Source organism: Micropterus salmoides, unplaced genomic scaffold (genome assembly GCF_014851395.1).
Source record: "Micropterus salmoides isolate LMB-PRFRI ecotype aquatic unplaced genomic scaffold, ASM1485139v1 Ms_hic_scaffold_16, whole genome shotgun sequence".
Lineage (NCBI taxonomy): Eukaryota > Metazoa > Chordata > Actinopteri > Centrarchiformes > Centrarchidae > Micropterus > Micropterus salmoides.
The window spans coordinates 30,008,224-30,024,905 of record NW_024040707.1 but is presented as its reverse complement, the minus strand read 5'-3'; the positions used below and the strand labels follow the sequence as shown (position 1 = coordinate 30,024,905).

General features: G+C 39.9%; 1 protein-coding gene across 2 annotated transcripts in view; it reads right to left on the bottom strand.

Moving 5' to 3' along the window:
• Positions 1-16,682, bottom strand: part of prex1 (phosphatidylinositol-3,4,5-trisphosphate-dependent Rac exchange factor 1) — an 83,253-nt gene that overhangs the window by 22,334 nt on the left and 44,237 nt on the right. For both annotated transcript variants that reach the window (XM_038723369.1, XM_038723370.1), the window contains exons 12-19: positions 15,605-15,708; positions 15,070-15,119; positions 12,295-12,370; positions 11,792-11,864; positions 8,172-8,317; positions 5,297-5,389; positions 3,408-3,556; positions 3,239-3,324 (exon numbers count right to left, since the gene is read on the bottom strand). In XM_038723369.1, the coding sequence (XP_038579297.1) occupies positions 3,239-3,324; positions 3,408-3,556; positions 5,297-5,389; positions 8,172-8,317; positions 11,792-11,864; positions 12,295-12,370; positions 15,070-15,119; positions 15,605-15,708 (777 nt within the window). The remainder of the gene's footprint in view (positions 1-3,238; positions 3,325-3,407; positions 3,557-5,296; positions 5,390-8,171; positions 8,318-11,791; positions 11,865-12,294; positions 12,371-15,069; positions 15,120-15,604; positions 15,709-16,682) is intronic.

The following is a 16,682-nucleotide window of genomic DNA, read 5'->3' as shown; positions in this document are numbered from 1 at the left end:
GGAAAACAGCAAATTACTCGGTTCGGTGCGGTAACACGCTGTCCTAAGCTACTAATGGCTTTACAGCCTGGAAGACCAATCAACACCTCCATCATCTTCCTCTCGGCTCTAAAAATACCAGCGCTGGCATCACATCCCCCCAGGGTGCCAGCAATTACCCAACTCAGAGGCTACTTGACCCATGGACTGATTTAGGAACAGAAAAAAACTACTGTAGACTCTCAATATCAGCTGAAAAAAACTGTTCCTCATGCAGGCAGAAGTGATACAAGACACTAGGAAAACCATGAGATCACATTCCTTGGTTGTATCAACTGGCAGCCCATCTCCTCACTGCTTTTCTGTGTCCTCTCCTTCTCCTGTCTGGATTACACATTTGGATTCATCCTTCATTCAATCTCAAATTTTTAGTCTAGGCAGTGCAAACATCAGGAGATTGTGCGGAGAGAGCAAAGAATGAAAAGGTGGAACGCAAATGTGTCTTTTTAGATAGCTATTACATTATAGATAATGAGAGTGAGATTGAACAGAGTGAAGGAAGTGGTATTAAATCTCGCTAGAGAGAGCAGATTAAGTGTACTTCTCTGTTTATTCTCTTTTCAAAATAATTGTAACTCAATTATTTGCTCAACCCCTCAGCCTGTTTTTATTTTCCATTTAACTCTTTTAACCCTGATAGTACACTGCACTGTAACTTTTATTATTTTTTTAATGTGTATTTTCTCAATTTTCCTATGTTGCTTTTATGTTTTATGTAAAGCACTTTGAATTACCTTGTTGTTGAAATGTGCTATACAAATAAACTTGCCTTGCCTTGCCTATTACACGTTTAGCTCTGATCACAGAGCATTGTGTGTGTGCATGTGTGTGTGTGTGTATTTTAAAAGTAGGGATTTGAACCTTGACTGGGCAATATGGCTGACAGGTGGCCATAAAAACCTAATAGAAGCTCACTAAAAGCAGAACGTAACAGGTGGTTAGAGGCTAGAGTTACCTTATCTTTCCCTTGAATTGAGAAGAATGATTTGTCTTTCTGACACTGTAAACACTTTTAAAGCATTTACTGGCACCGTTTCGGCAATTCAGCACCGATTCAACAAGGTCAAATTCTTACAAATCTGTTCACAATCTGTCAATCTGTTGGGGCCATAAGCAAAATATATGCCACTAGTAATTGAATTCAGAAGAAATATTGATTTAATGACATCTCCCTGGGAGCCGTGAACTGTTAAACTGCTCAGCAGATTACTTTTCCATTACACATACAAACTCTTACCTTTAAAACTATATTGTATACTATGTCATCACCAACACCGGAACCCCACAAGGTTGTGTCCTGAGTCCATTCCTGTTTACCCTATATACCATGACTGCACCAGCCCCTCACCTGTTACCACATGTTATTATTGGTCTCCTTAATAACAAAAACTGTCTAAGTTATCAAGACTCCATCTCTCACATCACGCAGTTGTGTTCAAATAATCATCTTCAGGTGAATGTCGCAAAAACAAAAGAAATGTTAATTAACACACACACAACTCCAATAGCACAGCATATATTGTCACCCCCAACCCTACATGCATCAATATCGAAGCTGTTGAAAGAGTGGAGTGCTTCAGATACCTTGGACTCACTCTGGACAATAAACTGAAATTTGATCAACATACCACTGACACTTTCAAACGCTGCCAATAAAGACTCTCGCCATCCGTAAACTTCTCTCTCTTTCGGTTGCTCCCCACCTTCTAAAGCTGCTCTACAAAAGCATAATTCAGCCCATCCTTCTTTACTGTTCAATATGTTATTTCAACATATTCACTGTGACCAATAAGAACAAATTTACACGCATCACAAATAACGCCTCCAAAATAATTGGTCTCCCCACTCCCAGCCTCTCTGACCTCAACAGGAAAGCCATTTTACGGAAGGCACACATAATAGTACACGACATCAGTCATCCTCTCTGCTACCGTCAGGACGTAGATATAGATCCCTGGCCTGGAAACGTTCTCGCTATACTGCTCAAGAGTACTTGCTAAGTAAGAGGTATGTTTTGGTTTGGGAGTCAATTTGTGTATAAACGTGTGTACAGCACGTTATGTATGTTCACGTTGTGTATATGTGAGGCAATGTACATATAGATGGTGGAAACAAATTTCCTGGAAAGGACAATAAAGAATCTAATCTAATCTTCCTTGTCCTTCCATGAGATCTGACAACTCTGGAAATGTGAGCTTAATAATGAAGACGACAACTATTATATTTAACTAATTATGGAGAAAAACTGAATAAAAGTTTTTATAATTATTTAACTTTACATTTCAACACAAAGAAAAATCCTTCTTTGAGAGCCCAAGCATGAAACGTGCGAGGACCCTACTGGACTGAAGGTATTCTTTTTGTCTTTCTTTTTTTCTGCAAATGAAATGAAATTGCATTTTTGACAGCCTAAACATGCGTGACAACTCACAAAACTTTGCACAAACGTCTGACGGGGCGACCTTACACAAAAGCCTCTTGGAGCGATGCCCAACACCTAACAGGAAGTCAGCCATTTTGGATTTAACTCCTAATACAGAATTAGTCAGATCGACTTGAAATTTTCACTGTGCAGACTGAACAGATTGTTGATTAAAAGTTGTTCAAATGGTGAGTTTTCGTCGACAACATGTCGGTGGCGTGGAGTCGAAAATCAATGATTCGCCATTGAAACAGTTGTTGTAGCTTCAGTGTACATGCTCACATCTGAACCAAATTAGACATGTATGATAACAGGCCTGTTATCATACAGTTTTATGCTGTAATGAACTACTCCTAGGAGGTGGGCCACATCCACTGTAGGAACAGGAAGTAAGCTGTCTGACAATCATCAGGCCATTTACATGAAATTCTAACATGTGTTCCACATTTGGTGTTCTCTAGGGCCACATAAATGACACTTCCTCTGTGTCCCCTAAGTCCTTCGTGCAGCATCCAAAGCGAGTGACAATTTAGAGACACATGGGCTGAACTGCAGCATCTGCTGCACGCCGGCGGCACACTCCAAAAAGCGACAGGGTGCGAGGGCCCGCCCAACGCTGCTTTCAGCTTTAACATTGGCTTTATTATTATTAAAACTTAAGTAGTAAGTCTTTATTTTACTTGGTATTCTCCAAGGTATACAAAGAAGTATTACTTACACACAAAAAACAAAAGGTGATCAAAGTGGCTCCAGGGGTCAATCAAATGAGTCACTCACCTTTCCTGACAGCGTGGACATGAGAAGGGGCGGAGCCACAGAGTATAAAGGAGAGGGTGTCTGGGTTGTCAGGGATCTTCACAATCCTGGATAAGAAAAGACCAGTCAGACCAGTGTTACCTTGTGTGTGTAAATGTGTGTGTTTGAGTGGTTGTGTGCGATCTCTCACTCCTTGGCCTTTGTGGCAACGAGCAGTCGCAAAGAGCGCCGTACGCAGAAGGCCTGGCTGATCATGGTTTCCACCTCAGAGAAGGGCCGGAGGAACAGCAGGTCCTCATTGATGGTGTAGATCTTCCTGCCCACCTGCAGGCCGGCCATCTGGATGGACAAACAGGGGAGAGAATGCTGCTATTTTAAGGTTGCAGCTTGTTTCAGCTCCCCCTAAAGCAACCATTTCAACAGTTCAAGTTGGGGACCAGATTCAATTTATGAATTACCTCCCTTGTGTCACAGTGAGACCTAAACTGTGTGCGGCATTAGGCTCAGATGAAGTACTGTATGATTCAGGTTTTCACCTCACTGAGTAAGTCCCTGTTCAGTATATGTGCTTCCAAGGAGCATGGAAAAAAATAAACCAAAACACAACAGTAAATCTCTGTGTACTGCTCAGTATTTTCACAGCCTGTCTAGTCTTGTAATGTATTTTCCAGCATATGAATGGGCTTTTTACAGAGGGAGTGCATATCAAGATTGGCTACTAGATATGATTAAGCTGCATGATATCTAAACCTTCTTCAGCCTGCTGCCTGTTGGATTTCCAGATTGACGGGTTACTTTCAATTTCCACAGTTATGCACATGTGAATAAAGAGATGCACTTTATTTACATATTTCTCTTAAAGTGAATGTGTGTTTCTGCCCGTGACCAGTGGTGGTTTGAGTAATCAGATCTTTCCTTTTACCTTAAATAAGTACAATCTGATCAGTCACACTGCATGCAAGTATGTAGAAATACAATAACAATTGCGCACACAAATATACATGCTCACAAAGTATCAAACATCCGCAGGTTTGAATTGTCATTGTCAGATATTAGCTCCTAAAATCCATTTTCAAATGACAGACACACAGCGCCATAGCCTGCTGCACGTCATTAAATGCAGTCATCTTGCACGTCTTCAGTCACGTTGTGAGAATAAAGATGCCTCTGTGTGTTCCCTGTGTGAGTCCAGTGTCCTGGGTACAGATCCGGTGGGGATGAGAGGGGCCCTGACTCTGGATAACGGCCCAGGATGGATGTAAGAACGACTGGGAGGAGCCACAGCCATCTGAATGTGGAAGGATGTTTGTGTGTGTGTGTGTGTGTGTGTGTGTGAGATCATAGAGCATGGGTGCCGGTCTGCATGTGACTTTCTATAACAGTACCATATAGTGAAAGAGCTCGGTGTGTGTGAGTGTGTGTCTCTCAGCCCTTTTCAGGTCCCCATGGGAATCAGCTGAGCTTTATTCACTATGCTGGCACACAGGCTGTGTCACAACTAGCAATCTTGTTATTGTGAGGCATTGGGTACACGGGGTGTGAATAACAGAGTAAGAGTGGGAGAGGAAATGGAGAAAAGAGTTTGGATTTACTGTGTGGAAGCAGGCAAAAGAAAGATTATCCAGAGAGTGACTGAGGAGAAGAGCAATGAGGGGAAAAACTGCAATGAGTGAAATAACAGAAAGCAATGAGGAAACCTGAGCCACATGGGCATAAGAGAAAGGAGAAATTAAATGGCGGGTAGCAAGAATGCAGTATGTCACCTGTCCAACAACCGCTGACATGAAGCAAAGGTGCTATCACAGGAAAAGAAAGGAAATAGTCTTGCTTTAGTTCTAGCATTAAGGTGACACTGATTTTAAATTGCTCTGGATGAGCAAAGTACTGTGTTTGTGTATTTTTTGCGGAGGTGTTGTGAGTATGTCTATTGCCACTACTGCCGATCAGAGCGAAGTCCAAAGGGAACAGAGGCAGACTGACAGCAGCCGTCCAAACAGTAGATAGCCATTACCTACTGGAACTGATGCTCTGGGGCAGGAGGGAGAAACAGTGTGTGTGTGTGTCTGTGTTGACCATTACCTCAGCATGTGAGCCCCTGGAGACAGATTTCACCACAATGGCCTTGTTTTTCTCCTCAATCTCAAAGCCGTAGTCTTCTTCCTCAGGGTGGATCTAGCACAGAAAATAATCATCTAATTACTCTAACATCTACACTTTGGTTTAGCATCATGAGTAAGCAAGTGGCAAAATAATTGTCATGACATAAATATTCATATTCATTTTATTTGCCTCATTATGCTGTGCTGCCATTTTGAACACCCAATATGTTGTAATCTTTTAGACGTGACTCTTAACCAGAAGTCAACTGCATGGTCTGGCTGTAAAAGGTAATTAAGTGTAAAAGTAAGTATAAAGGAACTTACTACAAAAACCTGATGTCTGATGTTAAAAAGTTGCTTTATAGCTCTCTTTCTGAGTGGTCATATATACAAACTATCCACACCTTATCATAGTTTCGGTTTTGTAATTTTCATTGTATGTCAGGTGTCTTGCTTCAAAAGATTCTCATATTCTATTCCCCAGTGGGGCGAGGCTTACTGAAACGCTGATATCAACAAACACATAGCTGGCTTTCTTTAGGTATGCTGCTGGGGCCATCTTCCTGCTGCACAACCCTGATAAGATGGGGATCTCTGCTGTTATATCAGAGGAGAGGGCGGTGGCAAATAAAGAGTTCCTGCACTTCACTTCAATAATAGCCTTGAGCGAGGATTAGTTCTGCTAATTGAGAAAAAAAAAAGCCTTTTTTGACTTCTTGTTGAAGGCCAGATAGCGTGCCTACTTCACACTGATTTAAGAAGGGATGCTAGTGGTGCTTCTAAGTTTCCCCAAAGATAATGGACTTAACTACAGTTAGCATTCTTTTTCAGCCTCTGGAAACTACTCACCGCTAGAATCGGAACAGTCAACACTGAACTTATTCTATGTGCCAAATAAATATCCATCAGTTATATTCGGTTATCATAATGAACAGGCTATCTGCTATATAACCTAGTGTAAAATTTCTAATGACAAAAGGACATTCAGACAATTTTGGTGCATTTACTGTAAAAAACATTAATTACAATATACTGTATTGCATGTATGCTGCATGTATGACGACAACCTGGTAGGATAATGGTTACCTTTTTCCCGTCCAATAAGATTTTAGGAGCTTTAATCCAGTGAGCAGACATTTTTTTACTGAATATATTATCTTGTACCTGGCCTAGGAATGTCCATAACTACCACTCACCTAGCTTTCTGCACGTGTGTTACATGCATTAGTGGTTTAGTGGTTTTATGACTCATCATGCCTTCAGCTTTCTTTTAAAAAATTGTAACATTTTAGAAACTTCAGGATTTTTCCCACAACTTTGCCGTTATGTTTACAGTACATGCTTCAACCTTTTTTACTAAAGACCGGGTAGGCAGTGTTTAAACATCTCACTCCTGATTTTTGTTCTCCTCTTCACTCTGTTCTCCCAACACCTGTTGTCTCATGTCAAGAATCAATGACTGTTAAACCACCAAGGATAAAAGAGAAGAAGTAAATTTGCATGCAGTAAAAGAGAGCATTCATGAGGATAAAAAAACTGAGATACTAGGACAGGAACCAAGACTGGAATAACATGAAGGTCACAAGTCCTGACAGGCAAGCCATTTTAAATGTTTCATAATAAAGCAGGGTGGAGGTCCACTACCACTTATTAGGCCCTGTTTCATGTGTGTGCACTAAAATTAAATGTTTCTTATCATCTTCAAGGGAGGATGAGCATACAATATATCTGACTGCAACAATCAACACCTGTTACCCATCAAGGCTAATTTATACTTCTTTGTAGAGTCTACGCCGTCGTGAACATTTATTCTTGTGCGTTGGTGTAAATATCGCTCGGCAATTACACCGCCAAAAGGCTAGTTGGCGGTCTATATTCCACTGTGTTTCTTCTACGCTGTTTTAAGTTTAGCCGCTGTTGTTGTTGGTATAGGCTACTACAAACAATGGACTGAAACTGAGAGGATCATGTTGGAGTTAGAGGTGATCAATGTTGAACAGCAGTTACTTTTAGTGAGATTACGAAAATGCAGAAACAAGAAAAGGCGTCTGAGGAGATGGTATGTACGACCTTTGAAGCTTGAAGAAGGACAAGCCGGAAATGCGATGCTACCAAGCCGTCCAATCACAGTTCTTGCAATCTGCGTCGCCGTGACATGTAGTTAAATTTTTGAGGAGGTGCGTGTCAGGCTACGGCGTAGGGTACAGCATTTATTCGACATAGAGGTATAAATTGCCCTTCATAGTTTAATCTCTTGTCTCAGCGGCAGCACTAAAGGGACTTCAGTTGATATAACACTCATTAAGATGCATACTGATCAGAGCAAATTGAAAAGGTGTTTATTGTCATCCCTGCAGTCTCTGCTCCTACAAGAACGGGGGTGGGTGTGGAGGTGTATAGTGATGTTAATTACTACTATTGTAGTTGAGGAGATCAGAAAGAAGAACGCACACGCACAGACACAGGTCTAAACAAACTGGAGTGAAGGATTTAGTAGATGCCAGTATGTTCAATACAACACAGTCCTGTTATATAACTACTGTTTACACACACGTGTGCAAAGTAGTTGATTCATTGTGTTGATTCATTGTTTCCCAGCCAGAACAATGATTTCTTGTTTTTGGACAACTCTAGAGTGGGTAATGCTGGCATCACAACATAGTGAACAAAAATATATCTGAGCCATATTTAGTGCACTTGCTTCAGTGACACTCCAACACTGTCTTTATTATTATAATGTTTTTCTCCAGAGGAAATACAAAGTGAGTCTGGTACTGTGACAATAAGTATCCGTGTAACAGTGTCTTTGTGTGACAGAGTGTGAGACAATGTATGTGTTCGATGTTCCAGCTCACCACTAGGGACTTCGCTAAGATGTTTTCGATGAGTTTAAAGTCATTGCGCTGGAGTTGCTTGCTCTTGGCGCCGGTTCCCTCCATTTCCTCGTCTGCATAGAAACGGAAGAACTGGGACTCATCTTTGAACTCACTCTTCTCCAAGACTGAGGGGAAAAACACACACAGCATCTAATTAGAAAGCCACTGCAGAGAGTAATAATAAGACAAACAGCAATCGGTCACATAGTATTTTAGTCTTTTCAGTTAAATGCTGCTGAGGTTAAGTGGTGCTACTGAAAGGCCAAAAAATGCATTTAGAATTGATTTCAACCATATATTGCTGCTAGTCTATTAATAATAAGTAAGTGTGTATGTTGTGCTCACATATTAAAATGATGGTCTTGTTGGAAAATTGGGTTAAGTGTGTCACATAATGGCACTGAGCCCTGTTTGCAGATCATTACAACTTCAAAGACCTGCGGAGATACTGTATACAAGAGTCTGCCTGAGCAGAATAAAAAAAAAAGCTGAACACTTCACACAAACAAGCTAACGGTTAATTACTTCATTAGCTGACTATGCTAGCAGGAACATCTGGATCCAGACCACGGGAAGGATTCTCCAGAGGACACAAGAAACCGTCTGGCGTGCGTGTCTGCGTCTGTTTAGAAATCCCACTGTTGAGCTGAACCTCACTCCCACACATGGGGCACTTCAAACAGGTGAGGAGCACATTATGAATGCTTCTCCGGTTATAGCAGTATTTGACTTAAATCAAAACCCATTACATTAACCCTGCTGCCATATAAAAATATGTATCTAATAGGCCACTGACATAAGGCCCTCAAATACAGAGCAAGTATTGTGCTAAACAACAATTCTCTTGAATGAAAGATATTGCCATTCTACTTTTACCCTATGACAATAATTTTCCGCTGTCAGTTTTCAGTGGAGACGACTAACCCAGGTGCAACTCCACAAGTGCCTAAAATGACAGGATATCTACCACTGTACTGGAGGCAATTTAACAGCTGGCACGACCATAGCCTTGCCTCAGCTTTTTGATTGTCACATCTGAAATAAAGAAATTATGTGGGTGGGGGATTGTTTTGTGTTGGAAAGAATAAAGAAAATATCCATATTGTTTGTGTCACATAGGAGTTGTCATTTTTGCCATTTGGCCCAAATCCCAAACACATTCACAGATACAAGGCATTCAAGTAAGGACATTTCCTAATCTAAGGTGTATGAATTGTTACTGTAAAACTGTAAAGCGGGGTTTGGACAGGCAACACTGAGAGCCAAAGGTACCCAGGTGTTCAGCAATTTGGAGAGCATCTGGCACCCTCAGGTGAACAAAAGCCGTCACAGACTGATTACACACATGCCAAACCCACTCACGCTGGCCTTACGCCAAATCAAACGAAGGCTGAACCTGAGCCATTTCCTCTGAGTCACGGGGCTGGGGCCATATAAAACCTTAACATCACCTATTCAGCTAGAGGGAGTGCTACTCTGGAAACAGTCATACCCTAATAACACACACACACACACACACACACACTAAATCATCACTTTAAAGCTGAGAACAGCTGACAATATCCAAGGGTCAAGAAAACAGTGCTAAGACATTTATTCACAGCAATAGGAATCCATTCTACAGGATTTTTAAATGGAGTACTAAATAGCATACCTTTTTTGTATTTTAAATATTTAAGCTATATATGCATGGCATAACATATAATGCACTGGTGCAACTATATGAGCAATCACTAAATAAATAACTCTTATAGAATTCATAGTCTTTAGAATCCTTTCTACTAAGTGCAAAAAAGAAATTCAATTTCTGAGTGATCTGAGTGCAACTTCAACCAGGGATTACAAAACATGTAATTTCAATGACCAAACAAACTGGATCCCCAAAAGACACATTTTGTTCCAGAGAGGGACATAAGATCATTAATTTTTACTATTTAGTATTGATTTACATAAATGTTAAAGCTGTAGATAAGGAAATTGTAGTAGAAGAGAAATCTGTTGGAAATCATCATTACTCACTGACAGTTCCATTATTGGGATTCTATATTTAATATTGTCAGATGCATAATGACTTGTAAATGACGTTTTGGCTTATGAGCCATTCAATCTCGCCATATAACAGGACTAATGGAGGAAATGTATTTTTGTATCTTGTGGTGTGCTCTGTATGTTGAGTTGCCTGAAAGGCAAAAGGCAAGAGGTGTTTATGACAGACATGTAGATGAATTTAAGTACGTAAGGACAGATAAAAGGCATATTAACTGTGTTATCTGTTATCAGTGATCTTCCCACCAGTGAGGAGCCTCATATCAAATAAAACCAGACAGACAGACAAGAAGAGACAGAATCAAGGAAGACAAGGATAGAGAAAAAGAAAAAGAAGAAGAGTTCATGAGGAACCAGGTGAAGAGCAGCAGATGTGCTGACTAAAGACTAAAGGAAGTGACTTTAGGAGAGGTGAAGAGTGCAGACGGTCTGAGAAGGGAGAGGCTGTGATCATGAAGAAGGGCAGAGAAGAGGGAGATGGTAAAAGAGAACAGGTGAGACCTTCCAACAGATGGTGGGGGACGGTATGTTTCTAAGTTCCAATGAGGTAAGCAAAAAGTGAAGGGAACAGTTGGGAGTGGTTTAGGCGTGACAGCAAAATACAAACGCTCCGCGTAGTATTTACAGAAGAGATATGTAAGCTTTTAATCATGTGTACATTTATACTTTGATACCGTATACATTCTGATTTATCCCTCGTACTGACTGCTCCAAGACATATAAGCCAATAAGCTTCCAGTGAAATAGTACCTAATGCAATGTAACAACTAGGACGACTGTTCAGTGGTTGAAAAACGATCTCCAGGATCTTTCAGGACTATTCCAATTAAAATTAAAATATATAAAATAATAAAATGTATCTGTGTAAGACTATCTTCATCTAAGTTTTCAGTCTTTTTGAATAATTCACTGTAGTCTACGCATCAGAAAGCACCGTCTGTACTCATGTTACATCTTCAGTATTCCAACATTAAATACTTCCTTTCTGAGGTTCTCACTTTACACATAATGCACTTGGCCAATGAAGATGATACATTAAATTTTACCAGCGCTCATGGTTCAGTGAACTGACCCAGACAGCCATGTAGCTAAGCCAAACAGCTCTGGTTAGGGTACACTGCTAATGCTGTTTATGTTCAACATGTGGGCTAGAACCAAAGCCGCTATTCAATGTGGTCAGTGAGGTTCCAGAGACTGGGCTAGACCAGGTATGCAAATTTATGATGTCATTTTTTCAACCTATAATGACATAGACACAGAGAGGCTAATGTTATGTTATATTTTGTGGATAGAGAGAAGGACTGCCTGGGGGGGGGGCAAATAAGGGACTAAAGGCACAATGAAATAATCAAGAAGCAGAGAAAAGAAAATACTGAGGCAAGAGTGAGAAAATGATCAAGTCACAGAAGCCAAGCTGTTGCAAAAGAGAACACAAAAGAATTACACCATGCATGTCACGTCAAAGTGTCACTGAGGTATTTTTGAAGTAAAAATCAGTTTTTTACGTCTTTGCCTGTCCTTCATGTATGAGTGTGTGAGAGAGTTTTACTGACCATGGTGCATGAAGCCATTGTTGCAGAGCCCCACACCCAGCGTCACAGCGTCCTCTCGGGTTGAGCAGTCTCCCTGGGAAACCAAACCAATGACGCACACTATCAGTCAGTTACAATGCCTGTTTATACCTGCTCACTCACAGCAGCCTGAGTTGCTTGCTGGAATGAAGATGGTGATTTGTGATGTGTTAATAAATATGTGCATAATAAATAACAACGAGATAGGAAGACTAATTGTCCATGGCTGTGTTGTTAAAGTTCACTGAATGGTGACAAATGTTCATGCATATTAGCCTAATTTAATGTTAAAAAATTATTTGCACTGGAAAGACTGCAAAATAGCCAAAATTTAGCAAAAGTACTGACCTCAAGTATTTACTCAAACAGTACAACACTAAAGATATCTCAGTTACAGTAATGAGAGCTGTTATCATTGAATTGGTGCCTTGTTTAGTATTATGTGTGTTTGGGTTAAATGAAAGTATAATAGACATTGAATTTACCTGCAAGAGTAGCCAGTCAACCAGTTTGCTGGCAGGCACCACAGATTTAAAGGTTTTCAGATGGTGGTCTCTGTCCCTAAAGGAGCATTAAACTTACATTACTCAAAACGTATTTTCACAGTACAATGCAGGTCGCTTGAAAAATACACAGTTCACAGGCTGTGGCTTCACATGTAAAAATGTTTAATACATAAAATTTATTTTCATGTAATGTTGCATTTCTGGAGTAACTGAAAAAGAAAATGTTGTGTCAACTTAAAGTCAGCAAAAGCCATTAAAAAAAAAATCTTATTTCTGTTACATCCGTATCATGAGTGTTGAAGAAATATTGTGAGCTAGGTTCAGGTGTGAAGAAGTGTCGGAGACTTAGATAGCATGGTTTACTGAGCTCGGCCGAGGAGATATGTGGCAGCATACAACACGTGAACACGTCAAATGCCAACACCAAATCTGAAGAATAAAATCTTTTGGTCCCTTTTATGTTTCTGTCTTCCCCCTAGTTCCTGTGGGTTCCCATATTAGGTCATCTTTAGCTGGCCTTAACCTAGAACAACAAATCTATCTGATGTTTATGCAATGCAATGTTGAATCAGAATCAGAAGGAGCTTTATTGCCAAGTAGTGTTTTACACATACGAGGAATTTGCTGTGGTGATAAGGTGCTACACGCAGACAGACATACAGTCGACATAAATAAATGTAGAAATATATATATATAGAATAGAAGAACAACGTCGCAGATATATACATGTGCATTATTCTGGGTCTGTGCCGTGCAGAAGTAATGCAACGGAAGAGAATATATGTAAACTGACAACATAAAAATATACAACAACAAAGATCAACAATAAACAAATACATGCAACGTGCCAGGTCTGTGCCCGACACGAGATGAAATGTTGAGCGAGTCAAATTAACTGTTTAAAATATGTTTACTGCATTGAAGCTCAAGAAAGGATTGTAAGTGAAAGACATTTTCAGATTATTTCTTATTTATTTTTAATGCATTTTCCCTACAAAATCACCCCAATAATTCCAGGAAGCTTAATTCTTTACAAATAGAGAAAGTGAAGTCATCTGGTGAAAATTCATGTATTTTTTCATATCACAATATACATTGCAGAAAAGAAAAATATTGCAATGTCAGTTATTTCCAGTATTGTGCAGCCTTACTTTCCATGTTACACCAATTAAGCCCCCTAAGAAGATTCTATAACAATGAGAATTATGTATTTGCAGGTAGAGCAACAACTTACATTCATTATCCTTTTTATTTCTGATTATTTGAGCTTTTGTGAGATTACATGAACAACCATGGTGGACCAATCAGCTCAACATGTAAAACTGTTGAGCTACAGAGGAACTGTGGTTGGTTGTGTGACTCAATGGGTGTATCAGAGCCTATCATAATGATCGGTATCTTCTATTTTCTTTAACATCTCAATGTTGTGAGTAAGTCATGCGCTGTATCTGGATCACCTATATTGTAAACTGTCACATTCAGAATAGAAGCCAAAGGCAAAACCCGTTACGTGCCTAACAATGCCTTAAAACAATAGAAAAAGTGAGCTGCTTCCAGATATCACTTGCTGATCAGTGATTTTCTGTATCAAGGAGGGCATCATCCTTTACAGCATAAGACATCTGTGGCATTCTGAAATACTGAAATAATTAGGTTTATATCTATTTTATCACACATTGGTTTTCTTATTCACTGCATTTTAATGTTAGGAAACGGGCGGTCAACTCAAGTTTAATAAAAACAGACGCACTTTATATGATTATTGATCATTCATAAAATGCAATACATCTCTCACTCAAACATTATAATTCACGGTTGCCACTTGCAATGCTATGAGGGATGGATGGATGAGAAAGCCAGGCAATATTATACAATATCTGGCTGGCAGGAAGAGGCTTTGTCTTTGTATGTTAATAGGATTTGTCCCTGGACCAAAAGCCCTTTGTTTGCACCAATGGCAACCCCGAGCACTTCAATCAGTGGGTGAGTGATGGAGGGAAAGATAGAGAGATGACAGGGTATGAAGGAAGGAAAGGGCTACAGTGGACAGAGAATGTGTGTGTTTGAGGGAGATGATGTGGGTTTTTCCTGTGCTTCTATAAATATGTCCTTCTATTCTGACTCTTAAACATAATACCAAAAAATAATAAATAAGACTTTGTTTAAAAGAACAATTAAGGCTTGATGGACCACTGCATTTGTATATTAACATATATACTGTTTATTGTAGTGTTTATATTTCTGAGTATGTGTACTGTGAATGTAAGCAAGAAAGTGAGAAAGTGTGTGTGTGTGTTTATGCGTATGAAAGAGCGAGAGAGCATAAAGGAGAAATAAAAAGCGATTGATGAGGTTAAAAAAAGTTTGCAGTCATCATTTGGACTCATGTTATGAACATACATTCAGCTAACCTACAACACTGAAAAGATTAAGAGGCAAACAGTGAAAATATATGGCTCTCCTTAATCCTTTAAGAGCTACCTCATATACATCTCCAGTCATAAAAACCTGGCATCCAACACAAGAACCTACAGAAGCTCAAGCCTGACTGGGAGTCCACGCTGGGGAGGAAAAGGGTTTGAGGGTCGTCAGTCCTGGCAGTGGTCATGTTAGTTCAGTCATTACAGAGAGGGCGACGTGTGCTGAACGTGAACTCCTAATGAATATGTATTCATGCACCTGGAGAGCGGGAATATTAGCATATGGGAGGAAAAGGGACAGGAGGAGGAATAAGAGAAAGGGGCAGGTACTTACTTGATGACAGGCGTGTGGAGGCTATGAAGGCGGCAGTACAGCCTGACGCCCTGAAAGAGAAGAAAAACGGAGCCGCTGAGTCATAGAACATACACACCTTGGGTAAACAAGTACAAGCATGGCTTCAAGAGAACTGACTGTAAAAAGAGTTACCCCATGGCTATTGTTTTAGGATAGAAATTTCAAAACTCTCTAAATGGCCTCTGAGAACAGATGAAGGCCAACATAACCAACTTTTATGTTCCTTTTTTGGGGAATTTAGTTTCTGACAGAGTTTCCTTTGAGAAGGGATTAATGCCTCCAGAGATTATATCTGAACATTTGACATCATAGACATGATATTCTTATTTGTACAATGATTTATATAACTATGTATAGGTTTTCCTTCTAATTAACAGCCAATCCAACACACACTTTTCATTAGCTCTGACTAATTACTGCCATCCTTGGAAAAAAAGTCTCTTTTCCCTATGTTTTGTTTTTACATTTCCTATCAAACACCAACTAGGATATGCCAAAGCAGAATTATAGTTACCTTAGACATGATGTCCTCCATCTCACTGCGGGCCTTGTAGGTGCCATCGTCATAACGGAATCGGTACAACACCTGCTCGTTCTTGAACTGGTGCTTGTCTGACACTGAAATATCACCACAAGGAGAAAATGTCACCGGACAGTTTGAATTACCGGGTCTTTGGGTGTATAACCCATCATGAATTAAGATAGCCCTTCCACCTCCACTCTTAACTGTAGAATACTTAAACAGAATAAAACAGTTTCCTTGCTTTGAGATTTGCTGAGCCTCAGAAATTGTCTATGTGTACTTAAGAAGGATTGAAATGAACATCACTGTCCCTACTTACTGTCACATGTGAATGGCTGGCCTGTCTATAATGTCCACTTGGCAGTGCTCTCTGTTATCACTGTAGTAGTATTTGACCTTTGTCTCTGATGCATTTGTATATCATGGCTGAATAGCTATAGCCAGAGTTTGGCTGAAATCTGTTTTGTTTTCATCTTTCCAGTTCTGGAAAGCCATAGACGAGTCAGTAGAGCTAAGTACTTAGTTGAGAACGGTATATGGTTCAGCCAGTATGATTTTTGATCATTATAAAATCAAGAGGTGAGAAGCAAGAAGTAAAGCTTTGGGGGAAACACTGCAGTAAATTCATGTCTGTGTTGGGTAAGCCATGAGACTCAAATATTTAGCATAGCAGACAGCTGCAAATTCCCATAAAATCTCCCAAGTCACATTAATGAATGAAGTAGTGAACGGTAAAATCTGCCAAACAGAGGCAGTTTGGTTCCACCACAACAAGTTGCCATAGGCTCAAATAAGCTGCTGGTTTTCTCAGTCTAGACTTAAAATGCCCTCATAAAACCAAGACACCATGAAGTGTCAAATGTGGAATTTAAAGTACATGAAATGATAGTTGAAATATTATAGGAGCTATTAAAGCACATGACAAAATTGTAAACATTCAAGTTTGAACTGGTGTGTTTTAGTGGCTTAAACAGTTGATTGGATAAAGTTTGCATTTTACTATAAAACACATGTGGTTGACTGTTTTATGTGTCTTGTCACAAAACAAATGCAGGACTCGGGAGCGGTA